The sequence below is a fragment of the Oncorhynchus gorbuscha genome, linkage group LG02, assembly GCF_021184085.1.
Source record: "Oncorhynchus gorbuscha isolate QuinsamMale2020 ecotype Even-year linkage group LG02, OgorEven_v1.0, whole genome shotgun sequence".
NCBI lineage: Eukaryota > Metazoa > Chordata > Actinopteri > Salmoniformes > Salmonidae > Oncorhynchus > Oncorhynchus gorbuscha.
In genome coordinates this window covers 82,640,265-82,660,947 of record NC_060174.1, presented here as the reverse complement: position 1 = coordinate 82,660,947, position 20,683 = coordinate 82,640,265, and the positions used below count along the sequence as shown (strand labels likewise).

The following is a 20,683-nucleotide window of genomic DNA, read 5'->3' as shown; positions in this document are numbered from 1 at the left end:
TTTGTATATATACTGTTGTTCGTGGTTACATGGGAGCGCGCTCCGAGAATAAATACTAATATCTATTTTTGATAAGACTGGTCTGTCTATTTTATGCAAATAAGAATCTTACAAATTATCATAAAATAGACGAAGTGAATTCAATTAAAGAAAACATATTGGAATTATACCAACACCAGGGTCCCTGCTCATCTGCGTGAACGTGCCTTAGGCATGCTGCAAGCAAGCTTGAGGACTGCAGATGTGGCCAGGGCAATATATAGCAATGTCTGTACTGTGAGACACCGAAGACAGCGCTATGGGGAGACAGGGAGGACAGCTGATCGTCCTCAGTGGCAGACCACGTGTAACACCTGCACAGGATCGGTACATCTGAACATCACACCTGTGTGACAGGTACAGGATGGCAACAACAACTGCCCGAGTTACACCAGGACCGCACAATCCCTCCATCAGTGCTCAGACTGTCCGCAATAGGCTGAGAGAGGCTGGACTAAGGGCGTGTAGGCCTGTTGTAAAGCAGGTCCTCACCAGACATCATCCTCAACAATGGGCACAAACCCACCGTCTCTGGACCAGACAGGACTGGCAAAAAATGCTCTTCACTGACGAGTCGCGGTTTTGTCTCACCAGAGGTGATGGTCAGATTCACATTTATCATCGAAAGAATAAGCGTTACACCGAGGCCTGTACTCTGAAGCGGGATCGATTTGGAGGTGGAGGATCTATCATGGTCTGGGGCAGTGTGTCACAGCATCATCGGACTGAGCTTGTCGTCATTGCAGGCAATCTCAACGCTGTGCATTACAGGGAAGACATCCCCCTCCCTCATGTGGTACCCTTCCTGCAGGCTCATCCAGACATGACCCTCCAGCCATACTGCTCGTTCTGTGTGCGATTTCCTACAAGACAGGAATGTCAGTGTACTGCCATGGCCAGCGAAGAACCCAGATCTCAATCCCTTCCCACCTGTTGGATCGGAGGGTGAGGGCTAAGGCCATTCCCCCCAGAAATGTCTGGGAACTTGCAGGTGCCTTGGTGGAAGAGTACGGTAATATCTCACAGGAAGAACTCGCAAATATGGTGCCGTCCATGAAGCGGAGATGCACTGCAGTACTTAATGCAGCTGGTGGTCCTTCTGTAGCTCAGTTGGTAGAGCATGGCGCTTGTAACGCCAGGGTAGTGGGTTCGATTCCCGGGACCACCCATACGTAGAATGTATGCACACATGACTGTAAGTAGCTTTGCATAAAAGCGTCTGCTAAATGGCATATTATTATTATTAGATACTGACTGTTACTTTTGACCCCCCTTTGTTCAGGGACACATTAGCAAGACAACTGTTTCACTATAAACTCAATGCTGCTATTGTTTTTACATTTCGTAAAGCCACTTGTGTTTATTAACCAGGCAAGGGGTAGCTAACTAGAAGGCTGGTGGTGACTGGTTAGCTATGGGGAAGAACCGCTTGCACAATGTTTATAAGAGGAGGCAGAGGCTGTCTGTCCATGCTCATTGCTTGCTCCCCTACAGCTCACCAGCTGATGCAGGCTGTGCGTGCCACATCCTCCCCACTGCTGAACTGTATTAAGTGTGCTCATCACTGAAAATCTCTCAAATCATAATCTTTTGCACAGCCCTCTTAGTAGTCATATTTTAGTCAAATATTCACCTTGTTTTAGTAGTCTGAAAATATATTTTTTCCTTTACTTCTCATTTTTTTCTGGTTCTATTATTTAGTCAGATATAGTCTCGTCAATTGCCACTGAAAAATAGGTTTGACAAATATTTGAGTCACTATTTTAGTTTACATAATGAAAAATGAAGGACACTGAAATAAATAGTCACTTTTTTATTGTTTGAACTGTTTTATTCTGTGAGTGTCTGTTCAGGTCACATGATTTGCAGTAGCTTGACCCCTGAAACCACCACTGGGTAACAACCATCTTACAAGCCACAGGATCATAGGATGGATGACATAACAGGGGGGAGAAACATGATTGAGACAATGGAGGCAACTGACACAGAGACATTTGTGTGAAAACAAATATAAAGGTCTAGATAGAGTTACAGCACATTTTTACGCTTGAAGGGTTGTAAAACTCCCTGGGCTGGCTGGCTATACAAGAGTAATACAAACAAACACAAGCAAGCACTCTTTACACAGGCAATACAGATGACAAATTCCCACATTTCTGTATGATGACAACAGTTGTAGCTGCAGTTGACTGGTCTCTGAAAAACACAGCTCGAAGGAACATAAGTGCATATGAGGGAGTGAGGGTGGTTTCTGCTGAGAACACCTCCACTTCCTCAGTGTGGAAAATGCTAATGGCAGATGTTGGGCACGTGTAGGAGCGAGAGAGATATTGCAGTTTGTGTCAGCAGTCTGTACAGTAGTAGACTAGAGAGCAGGGGTGGTGCTAGACAAGCGCAGGGTGGGAAACTTAGGGAGCACTTTGCCTTGGGGGCTGGGTGGGTGTCCAAACTCTGGCGGGTGTGTTTTGTCTTCACTCCCACCTCTCCTAGGTGATGGGGATGGGGCTTAGGCACTGCTGAGGGCATCCACACCGGGCAACACTTTACCTGTGGGCAGAGAGGAAGGACATACAATATGGTCACCGCAATACTGTTCCCTGAAAGAGGGAAATGGGGTACAACACGCTATGGGGAGTCACACTCCTGTGACTTCGGTTGAAGTATCTACAATCATACCTGACAAGGCCAATGAAAATCAGTGCTGCGCTGGAAGTCCCGCCTTCCACAGGTGTAACCTCTGTTGCTCCTCAGAAGCAAAATGTGGTGGTGAAAAAGTAAATGGCTCAAAAGCTAAGGACCTGACTTTTGGGGCAAATTGAGTACAGGAAGGGTGTACAGGTCATGCGTGGAGGTCCCCAACATGTTTAGCCGGGGCTCTGCCATTTCCCACATGACATGTTGAGATTGCGGCCATGTACACTTCTAAACGTGGAGAAGGCCCCACCCCTGCTCAAAAAAGCTCCTGTAGGAACATAAGGATGTCCCTCACAGACCACTGAAAAAGAACAAGCCTTTTCTTTCGGCACCAGAGCTCAAACGCTTTCCACTTGTATGCATATAGCCCTCTTGTGGAGGGCGCACTTGCAGACGGAATGGTAGCAATAACATTTTGAGGTAAGCCTCTAGCCATCAGATTGTTCCTTTCAGGGGCCAGGCCCATAGGAACCAAATCTCTGGCCTCACGTGTCAAACCTGCCCATGCACCTGGGACAATGATCTTCGTGAAACAAGGCTGCCTGGGCCAACGGGCAGTCAAAATAATGAGTGAATGAAGCCCTCCCGGATCACTCTCTGCACATCAGCTGAATCAGAACCACTGGCAGAAATGTGTAAAGGAGGGTCAGAGGCACCCGAGTTGAGGCAAATGGGAACATGCATCACCCGAAGTGAGAGCAAATGCACACTGCTCCACAGCTACAGAGAGCAGGCCAAGATGAGGGGATGGACTGAGTCCCCCCCTGCCTGTTGATGTACTGTATACCACCATCGCCATGTGGTTGGATCTGACCAGCATATGCTTGCCGACAAACGGGAGGTGCCTGAGCACTAAAGACACGGTCAGAAGTTCCAGGTAATTGATATGTCGGGCTCTCTGACACTGTCCATACTCCCTAAATTGAGTAATCCTTGCACAGCGCTCCCCACCCTTGGGGGAGACGAGTCATGGCCATCTTGCGGGATAACACCTGGCCCATTAGACGGGGTTCTTTCCCCTGGGCTAGTGCCCGAAGGCATGTTGGGGACACCCAAATCGACTGGTTTAGGTGGCGAGATGCATCCAATCGCGTTGCTAGCACCCAGCGTAGAACGGCTACACCAATAATAATCCCAGGGGAATGACCACTATGATAGAAGCCATTATACCCAGTAGGCGGAGGAACTGCCAAAAACTACATGTGCACCCTAACCAGCCTCTCTGGACAATAAAACGTCACCCAGCTGAGCAGCCGAAAAGTGACAGTGCTTGTTCAGGAGTGTAGGATTCGCATTATCCACATCCTTGTTAGCAAACGGTGATAGGTAGCCGGCTAGCTTGCCATCCACTGGAGGAGTGTGCATCAGCCCTGCCCCCTCCAGGTCCATGAAGGGGGCACACCCATGTAGTATCAGCTTAGCTGATCGCGGGTTGGACCAGGCAGTTGTCCATTCGTCAACGAAATCCAATTTCCAATTGTTTGCTTTAGTAATGTGAATCGTTTCTTTTCATACTGAGGCGAAGAGCGGAATAATTGAAGAAATGAATCTAAGCCTCACGCTTATCACCTGTGGAAAGCGAGGCTTCCAGTGAGGCGCGGATTTAATTTGCCTTGTCAAGCGTGATTGTAGATCCTTCAATCGAAGACGCAAAAGTGCAACTCCCTATAGTCTGTTGTACCGAAGTTAACTGATTGAAAGGGAACTACCATACAGAAATGCAGTCATTTGTTGCTAGTCTGCTGTTGCATCCCTAACCCTAACCCTAACCCTACTTACAGACACTACATCATGCCACCTTGCAGATCTGAAACAACTTAATGTGTGTAAGCAATAGGGAAGAAACTACATAGTGTCATGGGGTAGCGGTTAGGGGGTTGACTTTGAACTGGACATAGGTCAAAAGTCTGGATGAGACCGTGGTGACATCACTCACCCTCCAGAAGCTCCAGACTGGCTCCGCCTCCTGTGCTGACATGGCTGACCTTATCCTCTGTGCCCCATTTGGCGCAGCAGGTAGCTGTGTCACCTCCACCTGGGCATCAACAAGACAACATGGGGTTAAAATTAAGGTCATACAGACCCTTCACTGTGATAGTGATCATTCACTACTATAGATGTGAGGAAGAAAGGGTGTTGGTATTTGGCGCCATCTAATGGTGAGAATGATAATATATGCCATTTAGCAGACGCTTTTATCCAAAGCGACTTACAGTCATGTGTGCATACATTCTACGTATGGGTGGTCCCGGGGATCGAACCCACTACCCTGGCGTTACAAGCGCCATGCTCTACCAACTGAGCTACAGAAGGACCAAGTGAATGATAAAGAGTGGATTAAGAAAAACTTCCAATCAAAACGGCAGAGCAAGCATAAATGTACACATGTATTTATTTGCAAACATTGTCTCAGGTGCCTGGTGAAAGACGTGCTTCAAGGTAATTGTGCAAACAGTGGTAGAGGGTCTTACCGATGATTGTGACGCAGCCTGAGTTGGTGACCTCCACCACTTTGTCCATCAGGCTCTTGGTTCCTTTGGCGAAGTTCTCAAACTCAAAGACACCCACGGGGCCGTTCCACACAATCTGCTTGGCTCTGCCTACAGCCTCTGCAAAGAGCTTGTTGCTCTCTGGTCCACAGTCCAGACCCTGGGGAGAACAGAGGGAGCGAGGGACACAGAGCTCAACCCGTTTTACGTATTGATCTACAATATATACATAAAACCATCCTATATTTTATTTCACTATGAAAGTTATACAGTATATCAAATTGCTAGCTAGCACAATAACTAAGGAAAATTCCCATGACCACCCCTCAAGAAGACAATAAAACCCAATTAGGGTTGTGTTCATTAGGTACCAAACTGAAGAAAACGGACTGAAACTTGGAGGGACTTCCCTGGACTTGTCCAAAGCTCATTTTAGTTTTCTGTTTCAAAATGTTTTCCTTTGCATGCCCTTATGAACATGACCCAGGTTGCTCTCCTCCTCACCATCCAGCCTGCGGGGATGCCAGCAGCCACAGTGGCGCTGCCAGTCTGGGCATGCTCGTCAAACTTCTCGGCGGTGATGAAGTCAACGGGTAGGTTGATCTTGACATTGTTCTTCTCAGCCTTGGCCATCAGCTCTTTGACGATCTTGGCGCCCTCCTCATCATACAGGGAGGTGCCGATCTGCCAGGGAAGAGAGGATCACTAATTTTTACATTTTAACTACAACCACCATGATATACAATTTGTAAGTCGCTCTGGATAAGAGCGTCTGCTAAATGACTTAAATGTAAATGTAATATACACCACAGTCAATCATTCAACATATTTAACTAGGGGTCGCATTAAAAGGATTCTGTATTTTTCCACACAGAAAAGGAAAGACAAAACATTTTTTTTTCTTCTCTTGCTGCATTTTTAAATCAGATTTTTTGATGATCTGCATTTTTAAAATGCATATTTCTGAAAGCTATTGTGACCCCAGATTTAACTAGATTGTGCTGAGGCATGAGTGAGTTCCGAGTTACATTCAATCAAAGAGGTTGAAATTATGATAGAAACACAATTGGCCAAAAAAAGGGGCAGAATCCTCCTCTCCATTTCTTCCACTCTTCTCCCCTCCAGTGTCTCCCTTTAAACAAAGTATCATCTCCCTCAGCACCCCCCCCCCGTCCTCACCTCCATGTTGTTGAGGACATTGAGGAAGGTGAAGGCCATGCCACCACCGATGATCATCTCATTGACCTGGTCCAACATATTGTTGATCAGTTGAATCTTGTCCTTGACCTTCGCACTGCACACAACAGAAACTATGAAAATACTGGTAAACATAGTAAAACAATGATATGAAGCTCATTTATTTGAATCCCATATCTATAATCCATTATAAAAACACACTGTTAAATAAAGGTCCAATTTTTTAAAATGTAACTAGGCAAGTCAGTTAACAACAAATTCTTATTTTCAATGACGGTCTAGGAACAGTGGGTTAACTGCCTTGTTCAGGGGCAGAACGACAGATTTTTACCTTGTCAGCTCGGGGATACGATCTTGCAACCTTTTGGTTACTAGTCTGACGCTCTAACCACAAGGCTACCCGACGCCCCATAGTCATAATGCAGTGTTATAAACGCACATGGTAAAACTCACATGGTAAAACTCAGTTACGGAAAGGTTTCTAATTGAGGAAGATAGTCATTTTTTTGGTGTTACATTATTTTTTTTTTGTTTAATGAATTTAGAACTAAATCCTACCGCCTTTCATGCATTGTCGTGTGGCTTATTTATTAGCCAATTCCCATCAAATGTACTTTGTCAGTGGCAGAGGGCCAAAAAGCTGAACTGCAGCAGTGACGAGAACCGGATTGGATATAGCGGTTGCACAATGCCTGGCTGAAATGGACTCCGACACTGGCCAATTTCAACATGTTTCCAACGGTAGCTAGCTGTGTGTGTGGCTCAACCTTCCCACTGTGCAAGGCTGTGAAGTGGCCAGTGATAAGGGAAGACTAGAATGCATGAGTACTGTCACACAGATTGTAATACTTCAAACAAACTTAACATAAACTAGTCCATTGCTGACATTAAAAATATTTTGCATATGTCAATCAAGTTTAAGACATTCATATCTTTCAAAATACAAAAAGGTAGGATGCATTTAGCATCCTATGATTCCAAATACTGGCTTTATTTTAAAAGATCTACATCTGGAAATCTTGATTGTTAACATTCAAAACATTTTGGGACTATATCAACAATGGACTAATGAAACAAATACCAAAAGATAGTTTTTGAGTGGAATTCTCCTTTAACACTAGAATCTCTAGCTAAAGCAGTCATTTTGACTGCTCATGAAGGTAATTGTTTTAATAACTCTGCCATTTTTTAAAGTCCTGACCCCCTCTGTCCTTGACCTTTCCTAAATAAGTCTATAGAACACACTGCCATTGTTAGAATCTTAATATCACAAACAGAATTGGAGTTCAAATCAAATTTGATGCGCCGAATACAACAGACCTTACTGTGAAATGCTTAGTTACAAGTCCTTAACCAACAATACAGTTCAAGAAATAATAGTTAAGAAATAACTTTTTATATACAGTGGGGTAAAAAAGTATTTAGTCAGCCACCAAGTGTGCAAGCTCTCCCACTTAAAAAGATGAGGCCTGTAATTTTCATAAGTACACTTCAACTAAGACAGACAAAATGAGAAGGGAAAAAAATCCAGAAAATCACATTGTAGGATTTTTTATGAATTTATTTGCAAATTATGGTGGAAAATAAGTATTTGGTCAATAACACTTTTATATACAATAATAATACTTTTACATACCCTTTGTTGGCAATGACAGAGATCAAATGTTTTCTGTAAGTCTTCACAAGGTTTTCACACACTGTTGCTGGTATTTTGGCCCATTCCTCCATGCAGATCTCCTCTAGAGCAGTGATGTTTTGGGGCTATTGCTGGGCAACACGGACTTTCAACTCCCTCCAAAGATTTTCTATGGGGTTGAGATCTGGAGACTGGCTCCAGGACCTTGAAATGCTTCTTACAAAGCCACTCCTTCGTTGCCCGGGCAGTGTGTTTGGGATCATTGTCATGCTGAAAGACCCAGCCACGTTTCATCTTCAATGCCCTTGCTGATGGATGGAGGTTTTCACTCAAAATCTCACGATACATGGCCCCACTCATTCTTTCCTTTACACGGATCAGTCGTCCTGGTCCCGTTGCAGAAAAACAGCCCCAAAGCATGATGTTTCCACCCCCATGCTTCACAGTAGGTATGGTGTTCTTTGGATGCAACTCAGCATTCTTTGTCCTCCAAACACGACGAGTTGATTTTTTACCAAAAATTTATATTTTGGTTTCATCTGACCATATGACATTCTCCCAATCTTCTTCTGGATCATCCAAATGCTCTCTAGCAAACTTCAGACGGGCCTGGACATGTACTGGCTTAAGCAGGGGGACACGTCTGGCACTGCAGGATTCGAGTCCCTGGCGGCGTAGTGTTACTGATGGTAGGCTTTGTTACTTTGGTCCCAGCTCTCTGCAGGTCATTCACTAGCTCCCACCATGTGGTTCTGGGATTTTTGCTCACCGTTCTTGTGATTATTTTAACCCCACGGGGTGAGATCTTTCGTGGAGCCCTAGATCGAGGGAGATTATCAGTGGTCTTGTATGTCTTCCATTTCCTAATAATTGCTCCCACAGTTGATTTCTTCAAACCAAGCTGCTTACCTATTGCAGATTCAGTCTTCCCAGTCTGGTGCAGGTCTACAATTTTGTTTCTGGTGTCCTTTGATAGCTCTTTGGTCTTGGCCATAGTAGAGTTTGGAGTGTGACTGTTTGAGGTTGTGGACAGATGTCTTTTATACTGATAACAAGTTCAAACAGGTGCCATTAATACAGGTAACGAGTGGAGGACAGAGGAGCCTCTTAACTTCTTGGTGCTACCCATCCCGTTAGCGGGATCATTTTGTCTGCAACCGCTGAATAGCATAGCGCAACAGTCAAATAATATTACTAAAAAATATTCATATTCATGAAATCACAAGTGCATTATTGGAAAACACAGCTTAGCCTTTTGTTAATCTTATCTGTTGTCTCAGATTTTGAAATTATGCTTTACAGCGAAAGCAATCCAAGCGTTTGTGTAAGTTTATCGATAGCATAGCATAACATCATGTACACTTAACATCAGGAAGCCTGGTCACGAAAATCAGAAAAGCAATAAAATGAATTGTTTACCTTTGATGATCTTTGGATGTTTTCACTCACGAGACTCCCAGTTACACAACAAATGTTCCTTTTGTTCCATAAAGATTATTTTTATATCCAAAATACCTCTGTTTGTCGCGTTATGTTCAGAAATCCACAGGAAAGAGCAGTCACGACAACGCAGACGTATATTCCAAATAATATCCATAATGTCCACAGAAACATGTCAAACATTTTTATAATCAATCCTCATGTTGTTTTTAAAATATATATTCGATAATATATCAACCGAGTGTGTAGGTTTTTCAATAACAGCGGGAGGAACAATGGCAGCTTTACTCAGTTGCGCAAAAACTCACTCTGAGAGCCCCCACCTATCCACTTACAATGTGATCCTTCACACTCATTTTTCAAAATAAAAGCCTGAAACTATATCTAAAGACTGACACCTTAGGGAAGCCATAGAAAAAGGAATCTGGTTGATATCCCTTTAAATGGAGAATAGGCTTACAAAGGAACAGAGATGTTTCAAAAGAGGCACTTCCTGATTGGATTTTCCTCAGGCTTTCGCCTGCAATATCAGTTCTGTTATACTCACAGACAATATTTTTACAGTTTTGGAAACTTTAGTGTTTTATATCCTAATCTGACAATTATATGCATATTCTAGTTCCTGGGGCTGAGAAACAGGCAGTTTCAAATGGGTATGTTTAGCCAAAAACAAAATTACTGCCCCCTACACGCAAAAGGTTAAAGAAGAAGTTACAGGTCTGTGAGAGCCAGAAATCTTGCTTGTTTGTAGGTCACCAAATACTTATTTTCCACCATAATTTGCAATTAAATTCATTAAAAATCCTACAATGTGATTTTCTGGATTTTTTTCTCTCATTTTGTCTGTCATAGTTGAAGTGTACCTATGATGAAAATTACAGGCGTCTCATCATTTTAATTGGGAGAACTTGCACAATTGGTAGCTGACTAAATACTTTTTTGCCCCACTATATATATATATATAGTAAATATTAACAAGGCTATATACAGGAGGTAACGGTACCGAGCCAACGTGCGGGGGTACAGGTTAGTCGAGGTAATTTGTACATGGAGGTAGGGGTAGAGTGACTATGCATAGATAATAAAAAGCGAGTAGCAGCAGTGAGGTAGCAGAGAAAATAATCTGACTTGGGTGACTGGAGTCTGAAAATCTATCGGGCCTCCCTCTGACACCGCCTAGCATATAAGACCTGGATGGCAGGAAGCTTGGCCCCAGTGATGTACTGGGCTGTACGCACTACCTGCTGTAGGACCTTACGGTCAGATGCCGAGCAGTTGCAACCGGTCAGGATGCCCTCGATGGTGCAGCTGTAGAAGTTTTTGACGATCATGCCAAATCTTTTCAGTCTCCTGCGGGGGAAAAGGTGTTGTGGTGCCCTCTTCACGACAGTCTTGGTGTGTTTGACCATGATAGTTCGTTGGTGATGTGGACACCAATTAACTTCAACCTTTCGACCCGCTCCACTACAGCTCCGCCAATGTTAATGGGGGCCTGTTCGGCCTGCCTTTCCCTGATCAGTCCTGCCACATCCGACGAGCATCAGAGCCGGTGCAGTAGGATTCAATCTTAGTCCTGTATTGACGCTTTGCCTGTTTGATGGTTCGTCTGAGGGCGTAGTGGGACTTATAAGCGTCTGGATTAGTGTCCCGCTCTTTGAAAGAGACAGCTCTAGCGTTTAGCTCGGTGTGGATGTTGCCTGTAATCTATGGCTTCTGGTTGGGATATGTACATACGGTCACTGTGGAGAGAACAATGTCGATGCACTTATTGATGAAGTCGGTGACTGATGTGGTATATTCCTCAATCCCATTGGATGAATCCCGGAACATATTCCAGTCTGTGCTAGCAAAACAGTCCTGTAGCGTAGCATCCGCGTCATCTGACCACTTCTGTATTGAGCGAGTCACTGGTACTTCCTGCTTTAGTTTTTGCTTGTAAGCAGGAATCGGGACGATAGAATTATGGTCCGATTTCCCAAATGGAGGGCAAGCTTTGTATACGTCTTTGTGTGTGGAGTAAAGGTGGTCTAGAGTTTTTTTCCCGCTGGTTGCATATGACATGCTGTTAGAAATTCGGTAAAACAGATTTAAGTTTGCCGACATTCAAATCCCAGGCCACTAGGAGCGCAGCTTCTGGATGACAAATTTCTTGTTTGCTTATGGTCTTATACAGCTTGTTGAGTGTGGTCTTAATGCCAGCATTGGTTTGTGGTGATAAATAGATGGTTACGAATAATATAGATGAGAACTTTTGGTAGTGTGGTCTACAGCTTATCATGAGGTACTTTTCCTCAGGCAAGCAATACATCAACTTCTTTAATATTAGTTAAACAGTTTTATGAGGGCACGTCCTTTTTTGAATGGTTTTCCCCGTTGTCCCTCCTGACAGTAGGACCTGCTCCGCTCCTTCTCCTGATCGTGGAATATGCCGTGCCCAGTTGATACATCACCCTGATCATTGCCTCAAAACTGACCCTAAACTAATTTCACACCTATAACAGATTAAATAAATGAAGTAAAGCGTGATGCAGAGAAAGGGGGAAAATGGGTGAGTTGATGAGTGAGGGAAAGCGGATGATGCATAATGATGTAATCACCAATTGTTGGTATATTCTAATTATTACCTCAAAATGCTGTGTACCCTTTATCAGTCCTTCAAATCCAAGCAGTTTTATCAGTCTACTCTGGCTACTTGGAGTACACAGTGAGAGAGTGCATCATTTAAAATGTCAAGGAGACCAAGACGAATGGATGCACATACTGCATTAGGGCTGCTACAAGATCTGAATGAACACGACTCGGGGAGGAAATTAATCTTGACATCGCTGATGATTATTCTTCAGATTCTGAGCCTCAGCCTGAATAACACAGAGGCCTAAGCACAAAAAAGGCAGAACGGTGCACACTAAGCATGTGCCCGTGCCACTACCAAATGAAACAGTGAGACAGGAGCGAGGAAGGGACAGCACCGTTTACATAGGTGACAACGCTATAGGTCGATTATCAGCACAAAATCTCATCACTAAGAGCGCAGGTCCTACATCTCAAGCAAAAAACAACATCAGCAATGCACTCACCATCTGTCGTTGATAATGTGACATGGGCATGCTACAGCATTCAGGGACTGTACTGTGGCTAAGGCGCACACGGAGCAAGGAGACACTGCCTGGGATCATTCATTTCATTTCAATCCTGTGTGTCCGTGGAGCATTCGGTGTAAAGAGCATCTATATGGAGAGCTTCTGGTCAGACATCTATGGGATACTTTTCTTTAGAGAAACCATGTCACGGGATCGCTTCAGAGAGATCATGCGTTACCTCCATTTTGATGACAAAGAAACAGACATTTGTCAATTCGTCATGGTATCCAACGTATAAATAATAGGCTGACTGCTGTCATAGACACATTCATTATAATGCCATTATTGCTTTTGTGCTGATTTTCACTATTTATTTAATTTATTTAAGCACACTTGGCGCTTATAGTGATTTTAGGCTACTGATGTTTTCATTTGACCGTGCATCTTGCTGACCATGCGTCTTGGTGGTTGGGGTATCAGTTATAAAGCGCTGTCACCGTATTGTAATACATTCTCTTTCTGTTTCATAGTTGTAACAAAGAACACTCCACAAATAAAATTGATATAAAACGTGAGTGTTTTTTGTGCTGCTAGTTGAAAAGCCAGTGCTCAATAGAGTGATACCAGAGAAGCAGATGCAGGCCTCTGGGTACTTTATTCCTAATTGATCACCGATGAGCTCTCCCAGCCCCATCCATAACCAGAGCCGTGGACCAGTCACTTACCCTCCGAGAATGGCCAGAAATGGCCTGGCTGGTTTCTCCAGAGCCATGGCAAAGTAGTCCAGCTCCTTCTTCATCAGGAAACCTGCAGCCTTCTGGGACAGGTTCACTCCAACCATGGAGCTGGGGGAGGGAGAGGCAGGTATGCGGGGAAGGGGCGAAAGGGAGAGGAAAAGTGTGAGAAGCAAGGAGAAAAAAATAGTAATAGAGGTAGAAAGAAGAGAATAAGATTAAGGAAAGTAGGAGACACGGAGTGGCAATGAGTGATAATTGTTTAATAATTATTATTTTGAAGGACAATACCAATCACTCCACAGTAGTGTCCAGTGAACCTACCTGTGGGCTCTGTGTGCTGTGCCAAAGGCATCATTGACGTAGACATCTCCCAGTTTAGACAGAGAGGCTCTGAAGGAATCAATCTGCTCCTGGGTTGCTTTGGTCTAGCAGAGAAAGGAGAGAGGATAGAACACATTGTTACAGATGGCAGAGGGCTTGGGTTACAACCAACAGGCTCTATTACATCTAGAATAGAGAGCTGTATGACCCATTGTGCGGTATACAGAGAGGCCTCATTTATTCATATAGATGGAATCAATGCCTAGTCATTCTTTGTGTGAAGGTATAGTTCATTTTTTGAAATTCAACAATATGACCCATATCTACACAGTGTACAAAACTGCTCTTTCCATAACAGATTGACAAAGATAAATCCAGGTGGAAACTACAGTCCCTTATTGATGTCACCTGTTAAATTTCCTTCAAATCAGTGTTGATGAAGGAGAGGAGACCGTTGAAAAGAAGGATATTTATGCCTTTAGAGAAAACCGAGACATGGATGGTGTAAGTGTGCCATTCAACGCACCGGTTTGAGTGTGTCAAGAAAAGCAACACTGCTTGGTTTCACACGCTCAGTTTCCCGTGTGTCTATCAACTACGGTCCACCACCCAAAGGACATCCAGCCAACTTGACAACTGTGGGAACCATTGGAGTCAACATGAGCAGGCATCCCTGTGGAACACTTGACACTTTGTAGAATACTGTCATGACTTGGCCTCCTGGATGAGATCAAAGGTGCAGGCTAATCAAAGGTTTCAAAACCCCTCCTCTCCTGGGGGAGTTGGCCGGTTTTATGACGGTCATAAATATCTTGCAGGTACTCTCTCCCACTCTGCAGAAATGGAAGTTAAAAATCCCGTTGTTACAGAGAGAGACTATGCAGTACTGTAATATAAAAAGGTTGTACATTGAAACAATATTTCTAACGTAAATAATGTGGGAAATGGTTGGTGGGACAAGAATCCTATCCAATCAGTTATTGCTTTGTGATATTGTTAAGGACGGTATAACTAAATAACTATCTCTGAAAGTGTACGCATTCAAGGGGTCAGGTTTACATCTAAATGTTGTATAACTCATATGATTAAATAAACTATTTGTGAGAAGATGAAATGTGACTTTGAAATCATTATCATTTAGAAGGCTAGATTTTTGCCAAGTAAGTAACCACACCCATGTAACCACAGACATTGGGGCAACGTGATGGAACCGCCCTCCAAGGCGAGTGCTAGAACAGAGTGACCGACAGCGTGAGCTGAACTGTATGAAATGGTTTGAAACTCTGAAACTTTCAACAAAGAAAATCTCTACAGACCAGTATATTGCCGGGTTGCTGCTGGCATGTAAAATGGTTCTAGCTGTACCCTGAATAAATCAACCATTGAGACCAGTATACGGACAGTGTTGAGCCGGATGTCACGAATGGGTTAGACTCTACCAGACCAGAAATTGTAAGACTCAAACTCTCGAGTTAAGAAGATAAAGACTACATGTTGCAGAGGGGAAGAACATTTTCCTCCCACCATTGTGTGGTACTCTGATGGATCCAGTCTAACGAACACTTCTAGAACAAAGATAATAGTTGTGGAAGTGGGCCAAGTACATTGTGACTTCTGGTGGACAACCAGAGAATTCTGTCAAACTACTCTCCACAGACTGCCATCTCTGTTGAAATCCCTCGATCAAAGACGTACATATTTACGTATGTACATTGCATTTCTAAAACCCAAATGAGCAGTTGTTATGATGTTAAATATCCATATTTACCATGAGCGTAGTATTCAAATGTATGTACTAGAGGTCGACCGATTAAATCGGAATGGCCGATTAATTATGGCCGATTTAACGTTTTCATCAATCGGAAATCGGTATTTTTGGGCACCGATTTGCCATTTTTATAAACCTATATTTAACTAGGCAAGTCAGTTAAGAACACATTCTTACTTTCAATGACGGCCTAGGAATGGTGGTTAACTGCCGTGTTCAGGGGCAGTACACTAGATTTTCACCTTGTCAGCTCGATCTTGTCAATCTTGCAACCTTACAGTTAACTCGTCCAACGCAATAACGACCTGCCTCTCTCTCGTTGCACTCCACAAGGAGACTGCCTGTTACGCGAATGCAGTAAACCAAGGTAAGTTGCTAGCTAGCATTAAACGTATCTTATAAAAATCAATCAATCACTAGTTAACTACACATGGTTGATGATATTACTAGATATTATCTAGCGTGTCCTGCGTTGCATATAATCTGACTGAGCATACAAGTATCTAAGTATCTGACTGAGCGGTGGTAGGCAGAAGCAGGCGCGTAAACATTCATTCAAACAGCAGTTTCGTGCGTTTTGCCAGCAGCTCTTCGTTGTGCGTCAAGCATTGCGCTGTTTATAACTTCAAGCCTATCAACTCCCGAGATGAGGCTGGTGTAACCGAAGTGAAATGGCTAGCTAGTTCGCACGCGCTAATAGCGTTTCACACATCACTCACTCTGAGCCTTCTCATAGTTGTTCCCCTTGCTCTGCATGGGTAACGCTGCTTCGATGGTGGCTGTTGACGTTGTGTTGCTGGTTCAAGCCCAGGGAGGAGCGAGGAGAGGGACGGAAGCTATACTGTTACACTGGCAATACTAAAGTGCCTAACAGCCGATAGTCAAAGGTTAATGAAATACAAATGGTAGAGGGAAATATTACTATAATTCCTATAATAACTACAAGATAAAACTTCTTACCTGGGAATATTGAAGACTCGTGTTAAAAGGAACCACCAGTTTTCATATGTTCTCATGTTCTGAGCAAGGAACTGAAACGTTAGCTTTCTTACAATCGCACTTTTACTTTCTTCTTCTTGCATTTTTGGTCCTCCAATAAATCGGTATCGGTATTGAATAATCATAATTGGTCGACCTCTAGTATGTACGATAGTTGAGTTCCTTTATCTCACTTTCTCCCGCTCTTTCCCAACCCTGTTACTTTGTGTAACCAGTCGTCATATCGGGTTAGTTCACTAGGGACATTTAATTGCATTGTGTTAGTAATCAATGTATACTCTATTGTGTGTGTATGTAATTCATTTAATTAGTTCGTAAATAAATAGTTGAGCCAATTTGTATATCACCGATTCATCATGGTGACTAGGGTTTGTGCAGATTTATAGGATATTACGGCGCTCAGAATGAGACTAAAACTGGAGAAAATTATTGATGGCGGATAGTATATCGAGATATTCTGATAATTAATTCGGAAAATGGTAACTCGTTAAACTTTTCCCGTGGTGCCCCAGATTTCTACTTAAATTGTTATATGATTAATTTAAATGCGTAATAATTGGACGTGGTATGTAATTATACCATGAATAGCCATCATCACATTAATGGTAGCAACATCACAACACTACCATGCCCCTACAAATTGAGGCTGTTCTGATGGCAAAGTTAATCAAGTGTATTAATGGTCTATAATACATGTGGCAGATCACTAGGTGTGGAACATTGGAGGATAGTGATGCAAGACAATTCAGAGGTGCAGCATATAAGGCAAGGTTCAAAACCAGGCAAAAGCTGGTATATTTATCAAATGAACCGGTGGTTTACAGAAATGGCCCAACTTGATCCAATCTTTCCGAGTGCCAGTCTTTGTTGTGGCGACTTTGGTACCAGGATTCCTCCTGGCTGGCAGCTGCAACCTTGTGGTGTGGGAGGGGAGACTCGCTTCCATGGTGGTTAGTCATTCATGTCTCTTCATTTGCCATCTCTGGTTCTGAATGTTTCCCATAAGAAACATGACCATATGAAATGGATTCACTCACCGAGTTAGTGGGACCCTGGTAGTTCAGCGTTTGGCACTCATAATCCATCTCCCGCTCAGCATCCCACCACCACTCTTCTTCTTGAGTGCACTGGGCCTTCAGCATTGCACTGGGGTCACACTCACATGAATCATGGTTAACATCAGCATGGCATGGGCAGTTTTGAGACGCATCATTCTTATGCGATTCATCAAGCCTGTCAGTCTGGCTACTCACGGAGATCAAATCTGGTGGGGCGTCCGTCTGGCTGTGACCATCTATTAATATGCTGGTTTGGCAGCTTGAGGAACAGTATAAGACGCACCAGTCTCTGTTTCTTTATCTTGACTCTCGGGTACCTGCACCAGTTCTTCCACTTTGGCCTGTAGCTCACTCCTCTCCCGTTTCAAGTTCTCAATGCACTCTCCTTGGACTGTGCATTCTTCATTGAGGTCATCAACCTCTTCCCGAAGACACTTTTTCTCCTCTTCAGTTTTGCACAGGAGATCTTGAAACATTTTCATCCTCCTCTTCAAGTCTTCAGCTTCATCGTGTGGAGCACATATTCTTTTATTTACCAGTTTCAAAAAGTTTGCAGGTCCTGCAAAGTACCCTTCCAATACTTCTCCAGCTTGGCGGATCGCCGTTGCTCTTTGTTTCAGCAGGCTTTCTTTAGCCTTCTTCCTCTCCTCAGCTTCAGCAGTTAGCACATTTTCCCTATTATCTGGTTGGCTGACAGAAACTTGGACTTCTTTCTCAAACCCAGCCCCTTCTTGCTCAGGGGACTGGGTGAGTAAATGTCCATCCTCCATGCTGACAACACACTGTAGAGTACTACTCCTGGCCAAGGCATCCGGCTCTGAATTCCTTCATGCACTACACCTCTTGGCAGGGCTCGGCAGGGGGACAGGGCAGAATTTGGGAAACCCTGCTCTAGAGGCCACCAAGGTAAAGCTGTGCCTGCATTAACTCTACCAGTGTGGCAGAACACTAGGTGTGGCACATATGAGTAGTGATGCAAGACAATTCAGAGGCTCAACACAAAAGGCACGATACAAAGGTAAGGTGATTTACACAAATGGTCCAAACGTTGAGACGCAGGCCTCCACACTTCGATCATTACTGAACATAAAAGGGAAGTTCTATATATTAAAACGTAATGTTGGAGGGTCCCTCACCCAGAAAGTAGTCTATGGGCCAGGAGAGACTAATCCATGAGTTTGTGGAAAGTGATACGCTGCATACAGATCCCCCCCCCGCAACATCTTTGAGATACATTGAGTTTCATGTAAGACAATTTGGCGGGAAAATTTAAGGTAGCTGTTGCCTATTTCCTGTTTCTGAAGAATGTGAAACAATGTGTATTTTCTGCTTTTCATTAAATCATGTAGGTGTTCTTTAGGCTTTATGGCCTAAAATAAACATGTTCATATAGGCAGAATATTATATTTTGTAGCATAGGCTACCGAATGTACACTGCTCAGAAAAATTATGGGAACACTAAAATAACACATCCTAGATCTGAATGAATTAAATATTCTTATTACTTTTCTTTACATAGTTGAATGTGCTGACAACAAAATCACACAAAAGCTATAATGGAAATCAAATTTATCAACCCATGGAGGTCTGGATTTGGATCAAAATTAAATTGGAAAACCACACTACAGGCTGATCCAACTTTGATGTAATGTCCTTAAAACAAGTCAAAATGAGGCTCAGTAGTGTGTGTGGCCTCCACGTGCCTGTATGACCTCCCTACCACGCCTGGCATGCTCCTGATGAGGTGGCGGATGGTCTCCTGAGGGATCTCCTCCCAGACCTGGACTAAAGCATCCGCCAACTCCTGCAACATGGCGTTGGTGGATGGAGCGAGACATGATGTCCCAGATGTGCTCAATTGGATTCAGGTCTTGGGAACGGGCGGGCCAGTCCATAGCATCAATGCCTTCCTCTTGCAGGAACTGCTGACACACTCCAGCCACATGAGGTCTAGCATTGTCTTGCATTAGGAGGAACCCAGGGCTAACCGCACCAGCATATGGTCTCACAAGGGGTCTGAGGATCTCATCTCGGTACCTAATGGCAGTCAGGCTACCTCTGGCGAGCACATGGAAGCCCCCCAAAGAAATGCCACCCAACACCATGACTGACCCACCGCCAAACCGGTCATGCTGGAGGATGTTGCAGGCAGCAGAACGTTCTCCACGGCGTCTCCAGACTGTCACATGTGCTCAGTGTGCACCTGCTTTCATCTGTGAAGAGCACAGGGCGCCAGTGGCGAATTGCCAATCTTGGTGTTCTCTGTCAAATGAAAAACGTCCTGCACGGTGTTGGGCTGTAAGCACAACCCCCACCTGTGGACGGCGGGCCCTCATACCACCCTCATGGAGTCTGTTTCTGACCATTTGAGCAGACACATGCACATTTGTGGCCTGCTGGAGGTCATTTTGCAGGGCTCTGGCAGTGCTCGTCCTTGCACAAAGGCGGAGGTAGCGGTCCTGCTGCTGGGTTGTTGCCCTCCTACGGCCTCCTCCACATCTCCTGATAGCACCTCCATGCTCTGGACACTACGCTGACAGACACAGCAAACCTTCTTGCCGCAGCTCGCATTGATGTGCCATCCTGGATGAGCTGCACTACCTGAGCCACTTGTGTGGTTTATAGACTCCGTCTCATGCTACCACTAGAGTGAAAGCACCGCTAGCATTCAAAAGTGACCAAAACATCAGCCAGGAAGCATATGAACTGAGAAGTGGTCTGTGGTCACCACCTGCAGAACCACTCCTTTATTGGGGGTGTCTTGCTAATTGCCTATAATTTCCACCTGTTGTCTATTCCATTTGCACAACAGCATGTGAAATTTATTGTCAATCAGTGTTGCTTCCTAAGTGGAAGTGTGATTGACTTGGAGTTACATTGTGTTGTTTAAGTGTTCCCTTTATTCTTTTGTGGAGTGTATTAAATAAACAGATCAAGCTAAAATATTCGGATATGATAAAAGGCCGACATTTGATCTTTTAAATTAAAGAAAAAGACTCACATGACAACAGAAACATTGTGATTTTAGAGACATCTGTTACTGTCACTATTATCATTATTTACATCATTCAAATTCACCATATAGGGTTATTGGATTGGATCCAACGTGGATCCCAACGAGACGTCAAAATATTCTGGACATTCTTCCAAACACCGTTTTCCCGCACTGGCTGTTTTTGCATTGTGTGCTATAGGCCTATCACAACAGCGGTTTGTCACTTGACT

At 43.9% G+C, this 20,683-nt stretch overlaps 1 protein-coding gene across 1 annotated transcript in view; it reads right to left on the bottom strand.

Moving 5' to 3' along the window:
- Nucleotides 1-1,848: 1,848 nt before the first annotated feature.
- LOC124011075 (phosphoglycerate kinase) overlaps nt 1,849-20,683 on the bottom strand; it is a 29,279-nt gene continuing 10,444 nt past the window's right edge. The window contains exons 5-11 of the mRNA XM_046324065.1: nt 13,634-13,737; nt 13,301-13,420; nt 6,402-6,516; nt 5,727-5,906; nt 5,205-5,382; nt 4,670-4,768; nt 1,849-2,586 (exon numbers count right to left, since the gene is read on the bottom strand). Of these exons, the coding sequence (XP_046180021.1) occupies nt 2,546-2,586; nt 4,670-4,768; nt 5,205-5,382; nt 5,727-5,906; nt 6,402-6,516; nt 13,301-13,420; nt 13,634-13,737 (837 nt within the window). The 3' untranslated portion in view covers nt 1,849-2,545. The remainder of the gene's footprint in view (nt 2,587-4,669; nt 4,769-5,204; nt 5,383-5,726; nt 5,907-6,401; nt 6,517-13,300; nt 13,421-13,633; nt 13,738-20,683) is intronic.